Source organism: Aquila chrysaetos, chromosome 20 (genome assembly GCF_900496995.4).
Source record: "Aquila chrysaetos chrysaetos chromosome 20, bAquChr1.4, whole genome shotgun sequence".
Classification (NCBI taxonomy): Eukaryota; Metazoa; Chordata; class Aves; order Accipitriformes; family Accipitridae; genus Aquila; species Aquila chrysaetos.
The window spans coordinates 8,774,215-8,790,652 of record NC_044023.1 but is presented as its reverse complement, the minus strand read 5'-3'; the positions used below and the strand labels follow the sequence as shown (position 1 = coordinate 8,790,652).

The 16,438-nt window shown below is 35.4% G+C and overlaps 1 protein-coding gene across 22 annotated transcripts in view; it reads right to left on the bottom strand.

The window, feature by feature from the left end:
- CACNA1D (calcium voltage-gated channel subunit alpha1 D) overlaps window positions 1-16,438 on the bottom strand; it is a 255,060-nt gene that overhangs the window by 53,916 nt on the left and 184,706 nt on the right. For 13 of the 22 annotated variants that reach the window (XM_041118620.1, XM_030043557.1, XM_030043566.1 and 10 more), the window contains 9 exons: window positions 15,906-15,965; window positions 11,305-11,411; window positions 10,098-10,185; window positions 9,507-9,614; window positions 9,286-9,338; window positions 8,879-9,025; window positions 7,974-8,175; window positions 6,572-6,730; window positions 5,173-5,283 (listed from right to left, as the gene is read on the bottom strand). In XM_041118620.1, the coding sequence (XP_040974554.1) occupies window positions 5,173-5,283; window positions 6,572-6,730; window positions 7,974-8,175; window positions 8,879-9,025; window positions 9,286-9,338; window positions 9,507-9,614; window positions 10,098-10,185; window positions 11,305-11,411; window positions 15,906-15,965 (1,035 nt within the window). Of the gene's footprint in view, window positions 1-5,172; window positions 5,284-6,571; window positions 6,731-7,973; window positions 8,176-8,878; window positions 9,026-9,285; window positions 9,339-9,506; window positions 9,615-10,097; window positions 10,186-11,304; window positions 11,412-15,765; window positions 15,826-15,905; window positions 15,966-16,438 lie in introns of all 22 variants that reach the window. The other 9 variants (XM_030043560.1, XM_030043561.1, XM_030043545.1 and 6 more) reach the window with 3 other exon arrangements.

Here is a 16,438-nt window from a genome sequence, read left to right as displayed (position 1 = left end):
CCTTAACATTAATGACTTTATGATAGTCCTATCTAAGTGACTGGTAAAAATATTCAGAGCGTCAAAGCTCATCACTGGTTAATCATGCACAGTTATTAACATGGAACTGTGCATAAATATTAGAGAACTGACTTAATCTTCTATTCATAAACTAGGTTTAATATAGGAATTCACACTACATTTGCAGTCAGGGCCTGATTCTGTAATCAGTGAAGTCAGTGCTAGGAACCATAGCAACTTGAACAATTTCTTAATGCTTTTAATGAAGCCAGTCCAATGTCCGAAAATTCATTTTCATAAATTGCTTAGTCACCCTTCTCACATTTTATGGCTTTATATTCCATATGTGTATGTTACTGGCACACTGCTGCAAATGGTTATAAAGTGCTATCATGCAATTAGCTGTCTATTGGCATCAAAACTGCATGTTTGAGCAAAAAGATATTTCAGAAGAAACCTTGAGGTACGTTCCAGGATCAATCTGTCACTGGGAACAAATCAAGATGTATTACTCTGTTGAAGGCAAGTCTATGGAGACAAGATATGTAGGTTTTCTGCAATATGTGGATTTTGCCTAGTTATTACAGAAATTCAGAATCACAAAGATTACTGAACTGAACTTGTCCTTTTTCTCATTCAGATATATTAATTTATCAGCCAACCATGACTAAGGAATGTGCATTACATGACAAAGGCTGAAATGTACATTTTGTACATGTACATTCTGCTTTCCTGGTAATTAATTTAAAAATACTAACTTGTCAGCCACTACTGACGCTCTAAAAAATACATTTAGCAAAAAGTTTAAAATTGTAAGTGTGCTGATCTAACGTCATGTCTAGTTACATTTATTACACTGTTTACTATAAGATAATGTTTTAGCTGAATAGTTTGTTACATATGTTGTTAGCACAGAAAAGCAAAATCAGCTACAAATATTTTTAGAATTGGACAATATTTTTCTCAAGATTTTAAACTGTTAGAAATTCTAATAACTTCACAGTTTAAAGGTTACACTCGAGTGCATTATTATTTGAAAAAAAGCTAATTTCACATGAAAATTTGCTCTTGGAGACTACAAGAGAGCTGCTACAGATGACAGCTCTACAGCATATTCTAGGAGAGAAAGCACTGAGCAGAGTCAGGAAAGCCTCATTATGTTTCTAATGCTACTCTCTTTTATCTCTTTTAAAACACAAATTGCTATAATCATTCCCTCATTTAAGGCAGGGGCTGTAAGAGGAAAATAGATTAGAGTATGATTATCACTACAGCCCTTTGTGCCACATGCTTTGGTTCTTTGGGATTAATCATAAATTCCAGTCTTGGGGCAAAAGCCAGTGTTCATGGATTTGGCGTCCTGAACAAACACATCCATTTCTGAGAGCTCCTGCACAATTCCCTATCGCTCCTTCCTTACTCATCCTGCTTCACAAGAACAAGCCATTCCCAAAGTTTCTACTAAACATCATGCTGAACCACCTCAACGATACTGAAATTTATAATCCTAAAGAGATTAGCAACTGCCAACTAAAGGAGGGGAGCTACCCTCCTAATATTCTTCCTGATCATTCATATTCCTTATTTCTCTTACTTAAAAGAAGTATCTTTCTTGATTTTAAAATAGCGATATTTATATATATACATAAAATAAGAGACTATTGGCAAACAGCAAACAGATAATCAGCACAATCCTGAGGTGTGCTATCCATCTTCCTCTACAACAATGGGAACCAAAAAAGGTCCTCCTTAATTTCAGCTATAGAAAAAGTTACTTTACTAGACATGCTACAATATAAGGCACTGAAATAACAAATTCACATTTTGATTCAATACAGCTAAAATACTTACACATTTATTTACTTTATTAAACCTTTTCCATCAGTATAGACAAATATTGTTCAAAGTAGTATGTAAAGCAAAAGCATACAAATAAACAAAAAAACTAAGAGAAAATAAAGATGGTTTTGGAAAAGGGAGGAATGGACAAGTCACAGCAAATAAACATCATGCAAATAAGTTGTTTTCACCACTGCAATGACCCAAGATCAATTCACTTACTAGCCATCTTTCCTTTTTTCTTACAAAAATCTGATGTAAAACAACATGGAAAATCATTACAAGTTTAAGTAACAGCTAGCTATCATGAAGCTGTACATACGGTATGTGTTGATGTATTATTTTAGATTTCATAGCTGTATTTTGTTTTGTACTGTACTAAACCATGCTAAGTAACAGACTTTAGCAAATGTGAAGAACAATGTGAAGAAAAAATGCCTGCTCTTTTAACTTACATTATGAAAAATTTGTTCATTGAGAAATGCTGAAGGATAAAATCACAAATCCTGGGGAATATGTAGGCATAGAGAATTAACACCAAAATATGTTTCTATAGATCTACGACATAAATATTTTAGTCCTTTTAGTACTCTGTTGAAAAGTTTAGGGCCTCATTCTGCAAAGTACTGTGTGTTCCAATCTCCCAGTCAAGAAGTGTGCCAGACACTCAGCATCACCTTTCATATCTATGACTTATCCAAGTTTTATATATTTCAGAGCTGGAAGGCAGTCTGCAGTACCTTGGTTTTAAACAACACAATATCATAGTAAGAGTATCAATAATTTATAGTAGCCTTAAGTTTGCATGACCAGCGAAACCAAAAGATCACCGTTTTCACAGGATTTTTGTCAACATATTAAGGGGACACTGTCAAGCAGATGAGATAAAAACTAACATGTTTTTATCTATTCTTATTTTTACAGAGTGAGTAATGGAGCTTTTATTTGACATATCTTTGAAGTATTTTTAAAATGTCCAAAATTAATAAATAAAACTGTCCATTCTGCCAGACTAGACTAAGAAACCCACCAGTGACACAAACAGAGAGGAAATGAATCAGTCTTTCCTCACGGACCCTAAAGCAAAACATTAAGTTAGGTTTCAGATTGTTCCTACTATTATTAAATCTTAGTATGAGTTAAAGCAATTGTTGTTTTAAGCATGTATCTAGTTTAAAATTTAGATTACTAAAAGACATTCACATTCTGCTTAAGACTGCTAGCTGATTTGCCATTATTTATGAACTATGTAATATATGTTGCCAGTAGGTGTTTTGTTAAAGAGTATCTGACAATTTAAAAAGTTACAATCTTCAAATAACAGGAACAACCTTAAAGATATTTAACTCCCTTCCCTTCCTGCTAATTAATCTCTGCCAAAAGTCTGATTAATACCATGGCCTTTTAACTTTGTCCCGCTAATTAACAAGTTTAAGGTGTTCTGCGTCTATGGGGGAACAAAATTCATGAAATGAGGACCTTTCACTGACAGCATCTGCCCTTCAAACTCTCAGGGTTCAGATCCAGGGATCTCTCACAGTAAAAGCATCCAGTCAGATAGAAAGCATGTTGCAACAGAGTTAAAACTCAAATTGTACGAAGTCTTAGAGACCAGTATTAAGACATTGCATTTGATAACGAGTAGAAAGTCCATAATACAAATGGAGCACTATGATTTATACACTCATGATCAGACCACTATATTTTGCATTAGCTGCTATTTCTGACTACAGTCACAAGTGCATGGAGAACCATACAAGGATTCACAATCTTCTTTCAAAAAGCAGATGATAAAATGTAGCAAAGTCTTCTGAACTTCAGTGTGAAACAAGAATATAGAACAGAAAATACAAATCAGGAAACACAGCCAGCATACTCATGACACTGTGGTCCACGTATCTGAGCTATCTGCTCTGGGACCTCATACTGTGTGATTTTTTTATGTGAAATCCTTAGCATTTAAATAAGATAGGTGACACAAAAATACAAATAAATTCATTAGAAATGTACAATGGACTGGACAGTGCAGAGCAAGACTACGGGAGAGTGGGTAAGCATTCACCCAGAACTCCACACTTCACATCTCAACACCAGACCTCAACTAATGTATAATGTAATGTGTATTACTTCTGCAGGCAAATACAAGCTAGCTTTAAATCAAGGAGCTCAGGCTCCACAGCCGAGCTCATGACTAAATGCAAGCTGAATAAATAGTTTTGAAAAGCTGGAAAGAAGTTACAGATCTACTCCACGCTGAGCTCTGGGCAGCCATGACTATGCTGCTGTTAAGTATGAGAGCTAGCTTGTTTAAAGCAAGAATAAGATTGCCCTCACAGCCTACAGTCATCCAGTTTGCTACTTAACACCAAGAAAGGGCACAGTTCACAGCCAATTACAGATGCAGATATCCTGATTACTTTAAAAGAAGGGCAATGGATAATGAAAAATACCAGGCTTAGATGGTGAGATAGTAAACTTCAAATGGCATGTCTGGCTTTTTTCAAATTCCATATATAGTGAGTGACCACATTTTACTTATTTACACAGATATAAGCCCAGAATAAACATTGATTTCATTGTACTGCAAACAAAATTTAGTTTAGTTTTTCATTATTAACTTTTGCACTGTCATAAATGCAGTATGAGTACTGAAAAAAAAGACAGCATTAACTGTCACAGTCTGATGTTCATCTTTTTTTTCAATTAGTAATTATAGTTATCAATTTCTCTTGCAAATCTACTTTTGAAAATGTGTCTGCATTATTCATTTTGACAGTGTCCCTTTAAGGCAAGGAATCAACTACTCACTGTGGGACCCTCTACCAAATATTGTGTATGTATAACTGAAAACATAAAAATCTAAAAAGGCTATTGAATATGCAAATTATTTATGCGTATGTTTGTAGTACTTGGCTATATTTTATAAAGTACAGAAATAATTTTGCATTTTAGAATAGGAAATATAACATAACGTACAGTTCTTTACTGGAGGTTAACTTAGTGTAAAGTTATGAATGTAGTACCACGAATAGAAGTGGTATGCTTGTAAACAGGGAATGATTTATCTGATTTATAAAGGGACATTTTCATTACCTCAAAATTTTGCAGATCTCATCAATGACCTTGTAATATTTTTTCTGATATCTGCATTTCATTTTCTGGAGTTACATATACACATATTATCAGACTAACATGTCTATTATGATTTCACTGACAGATAAATGTGGGAAACATAGGTTCTTTTGTTCTCTGAATAATACATAACTAGTGTGAAACTTACGTTATACTTAATTCCTGTGGTGATGACCTAATTAAATCATATCTAAAACTTACCTTGGGTTTGAATGCAATCAGTTTCAAAACCATTTCAACAGTGAACACTCCTGTGAAAACCATATTCATAATGTCCATTGCATCATTAAAGAGCTTAGACTGTCCATAGTGCTGTGAATGAAAAAAACAATACTTTTAAAAGTAAAGGCTTTAAAATATTAAGTAAAGTAAGGCAGGCTAAGACAAAGTTGGCAAAAATACAGCGCAGGAAAATATTTTCTAGTAGTATTTATGATGCACACCTATATACATACAAGACTAGCTGAGTATCTCTGGTCAAGAATGGAGTTGTTTAAATCTATTCTGGTTAGGCACCAAGTGGAACAAAATTGTCATTCCTCTACATCCTAAGGGAATCTCCAGAGAGAAGGTTTTGAGAGGAAAACTGTTCCCTCAAAAAAGGAGTATTAGACATCACCAATTTTCCAAGTTTTATATGCTAGGTTTTAAAACTACATAACCTCGTGTCACACCTGCTTAGAAAGCCTGCAGTACGTTAGTCACAGAATAACATATATTGTGTAAGAGTGATATTTTTAAGAGGATACAGTGTATGCAAGTTTACTGAGAAAAGTAGAATAGTTTTGTAAACTGAATGTGAACCATTCTTTTCCTTATCAAAATCTGAAATACGAGGGTAAAGAAAGACAACTTGGAAAAGTAGATAAGAGAAGTAGGTGGCGAAGGACTGCATTGCATAATGTAGAAAAAGTAAAAACATGCAAAAACACACATAGGTATATATAGATATACAGCTAATACATGAAAATATGTTTGTGTAAGGTTTGCATTAACATACAAAACTAGAGTTACTCCCGATATTAAGTTTCTAAACTTTTGAAGAAGATACAGACACAAAGGATGGGTTGGAAGAGACCTTCAAAGATCATCTAGTCCAATCCAACCAAACATGGAGTAGTATATATACAAACTGAACACACTGAACACAGAACAAGTACAGAAACTACACAGAGGTGAAGTAATGCTTAGAGGCACTGCATAAAAGAATATATTAGATAAAAGAATCTAAGGGTTTGAGAGAAATGTTTGCTAACAAAATTAGACTTTTCTCTTCAAATTTTCTTGCTCATGGATAATCTTTGGAATATACACATATAATACAAATTAAATTACACTGCAGGTACAAAATAAATCTCAACGAGCTTGATTAGGTTACGAAGACCTTTATCAACATCAAGCTGTTTTAAACAATTTTACTTCAGAGAACAGATGAACAGACTAGAACATGTCACAGAAGAGTACTATGACCAGAGGTGCTTTTTTAAAAATTTCACTTCATAAAAAAATACAGGTTGCCATAAATTAAAGGCATTATATCACCCATATCCTTCCCTGCAATTTATGCCAACAGCTTCAAAAGAGCTTCTAGTTTTCCTACCTGCATGGCCAAGCAAAGCGTGTTCAGCATGATGAGGACAAACATGATGTATTCAAATCCAGTGGAATTCACCACATACCAGAACTTGTACTGGTAAGGATTTTTTGGAATATATCTACGAAGAGGACGTGCCTTCAAGGCATATTCTACACACTGGCGCTGTAAAAGCAAATACATCAAAAATTGTTAGACTATACCTAACAGCTAATCAACTGATAATATAATTATATAAGTGCAAATTGTTAAATATAAGTCTTAAAGACAGGCAGTCTATCTACTTGATGTAGGGTTTTTTATTATTAAGTGTTAATAAAGTAATCAAGTAGCTTACCAATCCTCACTTGGTTATTTACAACTGTATCTAATTATATACACTACTCAGCCACATACAAAGAATCAAATAATGCTCTGGAAATTCTGAAGTATTTCACCTTTACACAGTGTAGTAGTATACAGTAGTGTACCGTAGACTATATGTATGGATATGTATAGTATATAGCACGACTATTAATAACATGACTATTAATTCATCTATAAGTCATACTTTGTCTTTACTAAGTTTTCAACCACCAATGTAACTGCGTAGCATAAAACCCTAGAGTCAGCAAAATATATACTGAGGAAGTGTTATTCCTAATAGTTGAGTTAAATTGCCCAGCAAAATCATGTCACATATGTAGGAACATCACGGATTCATTTCCTACTCTATTAGTCCCTGAAATCTTCATGTAGGCTGGGCCTTCCACTTGTCTTGTGAAGAATGCTTACAAAAGCTGACTGATAGGGCACAAAATGCGGAATGAATGCTGGCTAAACTTTCATCTTAACTTTGGTTAGATGAAGTGTGCTACAGTTAGGCAAGAGTACCTGAAAAATCACGACTGGTTACTGATGACTTTCTCAGTCAAAGGATTAAACAGTAAAAGGGGACAGATTTTTTTAAATATGAATCCAAATATCCCCTGTGAATTTCTAAATAATCTGGGGGGGGGGGGGGGGGGGGGGGCGAGAAGAGTAGAAAATTTTGAACACTTTCACTTTGAACCCTTTCAGACTATTCAGAACACAAAATTTATTTTCCTGTTCTTATTGTAAAACCTACTTCTGCCTACGGATACGGTGCTGTGTTCTTCTTAATGTGACACCAACAAGTGAGACACTAAGAAGCTAACAAGCTTAATGTAACATCTTTCACAACAAAAAGACTGATATGTTGGGCTTACAGAAAGAGGAACATACAATGACCTCAATACCATTTGATAGTATTTACTAACTCCATTTTTTTTTTTAAACTAAGATATGCGTTTAGTGCCCTCTTCTGACCCAAAGCAGAAAGGAAGCTCTTAATGCATAAATTAAAAAGGATACTTTCAAAAGTTAAGAGTTCATTATTTATTTTAACCTGATTTTTGTCCAGCTCACAGTTCTTATACTCTTGTTCTCCCTGTTCTTGGAATGTAACAATCACAAAACCAACAAATATGTTCATCATAAAGAAAGCAATAATGATGATATAGATGATGAAAAAAATGGAGATCTCCACTCTGTAGTTGTATACAGGTCCTACATTCTCGCCATTTGAATCAATGGCTTTGTATAGCAGCCTGAAAAACAAACAAAATTTCATCTTTACTAACATTAAAATGACAAAAGAGAGTAAAATATGCAGACTTAGAGGACAGGTTTCAGAAACGGTCTGCTGTTTACTGTTATCTTTTTCTAGTTACTGACAGTGCTTACAAGCATATTGAAACCAGAGGAATCACACCACACAATGTTGTACGCTTTTTTCCAAAAGAATAAAGGCAATGACCAGATCATTGCTTGTTGGTTCCCCTGCCCCCCAAAGCTATCCTCTAAGACTTTTCTCATTTAAGGAAATAGCAAATGGTAGTTGCTGGGTTTCTCTATGCAGTGTACTATTGCCTGATTTTTTAGTAAAAGTTTTACTCGAAAGCCTAAAATCTTCCTATTAGTATTATTTAAAGGGCATCAATGGATAAACATCTAAAAGGATTACTTCCATTAGAGCTGAGGAACAGCTCATTATAGCAAAAGTAGCTGAAAGGTTAGGAATCAAACAATATAAAAAAAGTTTGCCCTTTATAGATAGAGGTGAATGAAGAAATACAGAAGTGCACAGATTCAGAAGTATAGTAGGTTTTTTTCACTTCCTCCATTAGTAAGTTTTTATACCATCACTTAAGACTGCTTTGTTGCCCAAAAATGCCTGGTAAATGATAGAGAACTGTTCTGGAAAAAGTAACTGTCTTAACAATGCTGTGAAAACTTGGAGAATTCACTCACGCTGGCCAGCCTTCAAAAGTGGATACCGTAAAAAGGGCCATCATAGCAGAGAGAACATTATCAAAGTTGAAATCACTATTTTGCCAGACCCTCTCTTTGACCATTGGATTATCAACATCTCCATCTTTATAAACGATGTATATCCCTCTGTGGGAAAGAAACAAACTATCAGTAGTGAAATATTAAATTAGCCTCAGAGTTACTCAATGCTCTATTCAAAACAGTTTATTTCACTCCCTCCTTAAGCTTGTTTTATTTCCTTGCTAACCTGTGTTTTCTGGTGGATTTAAGACAGTAATTCCAATTTACACAAATCTAAATGCCCTGACACATGCCTGCCATATCTGCTACAGTTTAAATTATTCAGAATATAATGTGTCACATTCTTAGATCAAAGATGTTCTCACCGGCATTCCTCGGGATTCTGTTTTGCCTCATCAGTGCACCTGTAGAATTTTCCCTATATATAAAACAAAAAGCAATGACAAAATGCAGAATATGCAAAATAAACGCATTTATACTATGATTGGTTCAGAACGGGACCAACCCAGTTCCAGCAGCAAGCCACCAAGAACTCAACTCAGCTTTGTTTTTCTTGATGCAGTGTAAATTTTGAGTGTCTGCCTACCTTGAACAGCTGCACTCCAATACAAGCAAACATGAACTGCAGAAGAGTTGTAACAATCATGATATTACCAATAGTTCTAATAGCCACAAAGACACATTGAACAACATGCTGGAAAGAAAGAAAAGAAATATATTTTAACACACTTGTCACTTACTATCACAGAATCCATACCGTAAAAGTCTATTTTATCATACTCAGATAGTTTTTTAAAATTACTATTTTTGTGTTGTCAGTATTATACCTACTACCATAATTAAACTTGCTTTCTAAATTTGTAAGTCTGTTGACATAGACCCATCAACATCAACTGACTAAAAATTACATAAGCACTATGGAAAAACAATTAAAATATTGCTCTGACATATTGGTTCACAGTAAGTGTTACGGTCAAAATCTGCTCTCTCTGGCATTGGTGTTCTTCTACATGCAAACTGCTATAACTGTGGGCAGAACCTGGCCTAGCATGTATGATTTATGTCCTTGCCCTGTGAACATCCCTAGGCAATTTTTCTTGCACAAGAATTTTTAACCTGAGGCAGGATGAAAGAATCAGGCCAACAGAAATATAACTTAAAAAATAAAAATAAACACCTTAAGTCCTTTTGCTCTGTTTATTGCCCTTAAAGGCCTCAAGACTCTTAAAACTCTGAGGATCTTCACAACTGAGATAGCACTTGATCTAGGGGGAAAAAAAAGTTATTCTGTTACTTTTAAGGTAATGGATTTTATTACTAAAAATAACAACGTTCTTGCAACTTCCTTATACACGAAATTTCAAAAAAGTCTGAAGATACATATACAAGATTTTTTTAAGTATTTCGTTATTGATCCTTTATTAATATTAGAAAATAGTATCAATCTCATAAATACAATAATAGTTATTTTGATTTCTGGAGCAACTTGGGAATTAACAACTCAGAAGCTTGTCTGACACTGTAATGCAGGTAAGTTTGGTCAGGAGCAAAATAGTCCCCAAAATATTTTTCGGTGTTGACAAGCTCTTTCAAAGACACTGTGTAAGTCCTGTAAATCAATGAATACCTTAATTTCCAACCAGCTGGAGATAAAAAGACCTCAAATGATTCACATTCTCTTTGTTTAAGTAGCTAGGGCTGCATTTTGAGGAAATAATAGCAGATAGCCTTTTAAAGAACATATAGTGAAACTGAAAGTTTGTGTAATAGGTATTCTAGTACAAGCAGAATACAATGTGGGAAGCAGTCGACTGACACCCAGCCCTTGCTGCTTTCTAAGTCACTAAGGGTTTTCACAGATGATTTTAAATGAGGCACAACTGCTCAGTGAATCAATAAGCACCTCCAGACTCTTGTTATGTTTAGCCTGATCCAAACAAAGCAAGAAAATCTCTTCACTACCACTTACAGTCCTGATTAAGGTACAACTTCCCTCCCCTTCAAATACTGTTACATAACCCAGTAGGTCAACGCTGAAAGAGCAAGCTCGTACAACTACACTGTAGATGTGGCAATAGCACAAAAGAGGGTTTATAAACCTCCGGAAGCTCCAGGAATTTCTTGCTGTATAGCAAATATACAGAGTCGTGGTACTCTTCCTTGTTCTCTTGGTAATAGGGGGAAGTAGTAATTTGTTTACAATCCATATTAGTAATGAGCTACAACACTCTTTATATAAAGCACAATCTCTTGCCAGTCCCAACCCTGAGTACTGATACTGCACACACACACACAATGGGGGAAGAAAAGGAGCTGAAACACTGATTTCAGTATAAAACCTCAAAGCAAAAATAAATCATTCGCATTATAAGTATAGTACTTACTGAATACCAAATGATACCAGAGAAACACCCACAACCAGCAAATCCAGCAAATTAAAATAATTCCTGCAGAAGGACCCTTTATGAAGGAATGCTCCAAAAGCTGTCATCTAAAAATAGAATTGTTACATGTTTAGTCTATATTTCAATTTATTCAAATTCACATTTAGGCTGTTTACAAGACACTTGCCTAGAGTGTGAATGCATACAATATCATCTCACTTTCTAAAAGTGATTGAGATATAAACCAATCCCACTATGTACATTAAGTCTTTCATTTAAATCATAAAAATTCTGCTCAAGCAACACCAGCAAACACGTCAATTGTTTCTGATGTCAACAAATGTTACATTTTGTGTAAGAACTGATTAGGCTGAGGTGATTACACTCAAGGTGAATTGATTTGGCCTTTGTTAGAAAAGTGACTACAAGAACCATAAAATTTCCCATGCTTAATAAACTGTAAGGTCCAGATACTGACTCCTAATCATTCATACTATCTTGAGAATTGAAGGAGCTGAAAACATATTGCAAAAACCTGAGAGTCAAACCTGGTATAGAACCAGCACAAGGCTGTCATAAGGCAGTATTACACTGGTATTTGCCTTTGGCTCACAGGAGACGTGTTAAGATCATGAGTGAGTATCTTGGAATAACCTGGAACAACCCATAGATTGTTTCATATTATGTGTGGACAAGAGTCCCCAAGTTTTGCTGGTCTGTGGGGAATATCAAATATTGCTCTCCCTATTGGACTTTCTCTTCATTTTTTGCTTTCTGTGCCTAGATTAAGATGAAAGAAGCACACAAAGGGTATCTTGTGAAGGAACCTGCACTTATCATTTGCAGGTTTCATTAGGAGCCAGTGATAGAGGCTTTATTAATTATGGCTGCAGACAGAATCTGGGCAGATGTTCTCAGGTATCGCAAAGCTGAATTTGGCTCCTAAATCTATTAATTAAACCCTTACCATAACTGTGAGTAAGTACCAGTTAAAAAATGCACACAGGAATCAAGTTAAGTCATTAGAAGCACAGAATCTGTACTTGAGTAGAATTTTGCATTGGTTTTTCCACAGTTATGGATTAAGACTGAAACACTGAAACTAAAAACTTGACATTAAAATAACGATACCTTTGAAAAAATACCTAGTAGTCAGTTCAGGCACATGGATCTAATTTCTTCACCCTTAAGGTCCTCTTAAAGAGACCTGAGTACTCTCAAATACTCATTGTTTTCCACAGGTGAGAAAACTCAATGCCAGCCAGAGAACATCTGATACTGACTGTGCATTTTAAACCCATTACTTTCTATTCTGTTCTATTCCTCAAGGTGGAGTGAAAAGATTTAATTTCCTTTCTTCTTGCACCAGACTATTAAATCTTTCAAGACTGTTCCACAATGTAGAACAGAGCTACCGTCAATGGGCATCTCAGTCTACTGTGTCACTACTCACTTGCAGGCCTTTTGCATGAAAAACCATCGGCGTCAGTGAAAGCTATATATCTGCAAAGGAATGCAAACTACAAAAGACGCACTTTTCTTGGAAGCCCTTGTCTCCTTATTCTTATGTTAAACTTTCTTTTGTTGTGATCAAAATACTAAATGGCCCTCAAAACTAGAAGAATAAAACTCCTAAAGTTTTAACCTATGCCATGACATGAGAGATATAATATAGTTACATTATAAAATCTCCAATAAAGTCCTAGCTCTTTTCACTTACAGCTGTACAGAGTATGGCTAAACTCATTAAAATCAGTGGGAGTTGAACACTAAAATAACCCTGAGCATCAAACTTGCATCTATCTACAAATACTCATTTACATTGTAGTATGTTATCAGCAGCACACAAAGTTTCGTGTAAAGACTCCCACAAAAGTAAAGATATATTGACCTAAAAATACAGGTGAAGTACATGTCTCCCCACCTTCATACGGAGATTCATATTTCAATCACTACAAATCCCAGCGGAAGCATTTGACTAAAACTCTCTATAGCAAATCATTCTATCCTTTGCACAGATCAGGACCAAATCAAAGCCTAGAGCGGATTTGAGGTGGTGAGTGCTGTCACACAGCCTCCAGTGGAGCAGATGCTGCAGGACACTCACTGAGCTGAGCGCCTGCGACACCACCAGTGCCACTCCTTTCCTCCTGCCTCTAATTCCACACCAGTGGGGACTGGTTTAAATGGTGTGGGATTAGCACAGCTGGGGCAAGTTTAAAAGCACAAGGCCCTAACCTGACCTTTGCTCTGACGTTTTCACATTTCCAAAGTACTGCAAACAGGATGGTAAGCTGGATTTCAATGCCATGTAGGGATTACATAAAAGAATTCTTAAATGCTTTAAACTGATGTTGCAGCTTTTCTGTTATTCATATCCACATTCATATATTCGACACCATACAATGTGGAAATCCTCATATCTGCAGAGCAGTCAATAGGATAGAGCGCAGGAAGACTCTCCGCATGCTGAGAGTTATTCTGTTTTAATGCTTGTTTTTTGGACATTTACGGGTTTCTTTGCTGCAGCTGATAATATTGCCTCTCGTTATCTCAATTTCAGTTTCATATACTTTCTGCCCGGAAATTAACGAATGCTGTTGTTACTGCAGGTCTAGTCGTGAATTTACTCCTTGCAGAACTTCTGTACAACTTAGATACTGTGGAAAGCACGGCGCAAAACCCAGCATGGAAGACATGGAGGACTCCAGCCATAAGCAAGCAAAGCCAGTGTCTGAGACATGTTAGTAAAGCAGGCACTGTATAAGTACGTGCGTCATGTTCTGGTTGTCCGTTACACTTTTTATGGTATAATTTATTTTCCTTTATAAATACATGTGAGTGCACTTCAGGGCAGAGCTTCCTGGAGAAAGTGGAGTCAGGAGCACCAACATTTTGGCCGTGATGGGGCTCCTTGTTTCTTTGTAATATTTTACAATGCCAGATTTCAAGAGCCCAAGCTCTAGAGCTTCCTGTTTCCCTTGGATAACTCTTGAGTCGCTCAGTGTCAGAATCTTTTGCAGTTAGTAGGAATGTTGCTTTTCCTAACACATCCAGTTTCGTCTCTTTATGCCATGCTTTATAATTAGTCTGTTTCCTGCAGAAACACAATTGGAACTGCAGGAGATATGCAACCTGCTGCTCAGAGCATGTGGAAGTTTACCGACTCTCTTCTGCCACAGAAATGGTGGTAACATACTTTGTATGGCTCCTCAAATTCAGAGTTGGGAATTAGTTTGATCTAATGCTACAGTTCTTTTCAGTGCTTTGTTCCTTCCTTTAGTTTGGCCTTTCTCTAGTAGTGAAAAAAATGGATATTTATTTTAGAGTGCTACAAATGTTACAAGATTAATCAATTCTATAGCAAGCTCCTCACTGCTGAAAATGAGAAATAAGGGGATAAACATAAGTCTGGGAGAATATTCGCAAGCATGAAAATAGTCTACTACTTACAGTACAGCTTATCTTGTAAACAGCCCAAATATTGCATCAATTAGTATTAATCCAATTGCATTGTGAAGAGTATGCACAGCAATATGAGCAAAAGCTGGGAGAAGAGATTTTGTTAAGCTTAATTCTCAACTGGAAATGCAAAGTTTATGTACAGATTCTTAGTGTACCAGAAATTTTTAAGTGTATAGATCAGGGTTACTCAACCAAAAAATCATGGTGAATATGCACAGCATGAAACTTTTAGGAATCATGTAAATCTCTGAAAAAATATTTTACAAATTCCCATCAAAAATTTTGATTTATTTGTTCAGCATTTTCTTACATGTGAACCTAATCCTCATTTATAGGCCTTCTTTGCCAGAGTAAGCCTCATACATCTAAAATCTTAGTAACCCCAATGGATATTCTTAATAATCAGTACACAAACTATACATTAAAAATGCCAATTTTTGACTCATGCATGGGTAATACATTTAAGCAAGCATATTTATGCCTTTCTGTGTATTTAAATGTATGCCCAAGATAAATGCAAAGTATCTTAGTATATAGATAGATAAATGCAAGATATCTTGCAAGTCCTGTTGCAAGAAAATAGTTATCTACTATTTTAGCTCTGTGAATATAGTTCAGCAAAAGAAATGAGAAATTACATGCTCCCTCCTTAAAAGACTGATTCTCTCTTTTGGAAATGCCAGAGCAAGGAGAAGGAAAAGCTCATGCGCAGTGAATTATTTTTCCCTTTTCTGACAAGTGTAAGTTTAAAAAGGGTAAAAAAATGAATTATTAAATTGATGTAATGATAAAAAAATCAGCTTCTTCATGCACCCAATGGTAAAAAATAACCAATCAAAACTATGAGGAACTGTCAAATTAAAAAATCCTCTGGTTTAAAAAAAGTTTAGCTTTGATCGCTTAGAGAAAAGGCGAAGAACACTTCAAGTGCCTTTTCTTGGCAGGTGACACACAAGGAAAATCCTTTTAAACAAACTTCCTTTAAAAACCTGTTACCTTCAAAATGATCTCAAATGTAAACATACTAGTGAAGACATAATCTGCATACCCTAGGATCTGGAAGGTAAACAAAAAGTTACAAACATTATTGCTAAAGCTGCTTTTGAGCTAACAAGGATCAATTAACAATGCATTACCTTTAACAGGATTTCAACAGTAAAGATGGCTGTGAAAGCATAGTCAAAGTAACCAAGTATCTGCAAGGTATAATATGTGCCACAGTAAGAAATCCATCTATTAATAAATTTTTACAATTTAGACCACATGCACAACAACACCTGAATTAATCTAAGTAGGCAGATGGGGAATTTAGACAAAGTCATTTAAATTTCCAGCTATTGTACAAGCATTTTTATTTACTTAAAAATTAATCAGATGCCACTCTGCTTAGATATTAGATTTCACCCCTAAAGAGTTAACAGGACCCAATAAGCAACATTTTCTTTTAATTAAGACTTTCCTCTGTCAGCTTTCACAGGTACTTTCTTCAGCCTTGAGCAGAGATACAGAATCTTGCACAAAGAATAAATACTTATTATTAATAACACTTGGGGTTTTTTTTTAGCCAAAGTATTGCATCAAAAAATAAAACTTCAACGGATGCTTCTAGATTGCACATCATTCTACATTCTGCCACATTATATTCTTCCTGCGTAGCCTGGGCTAGAGT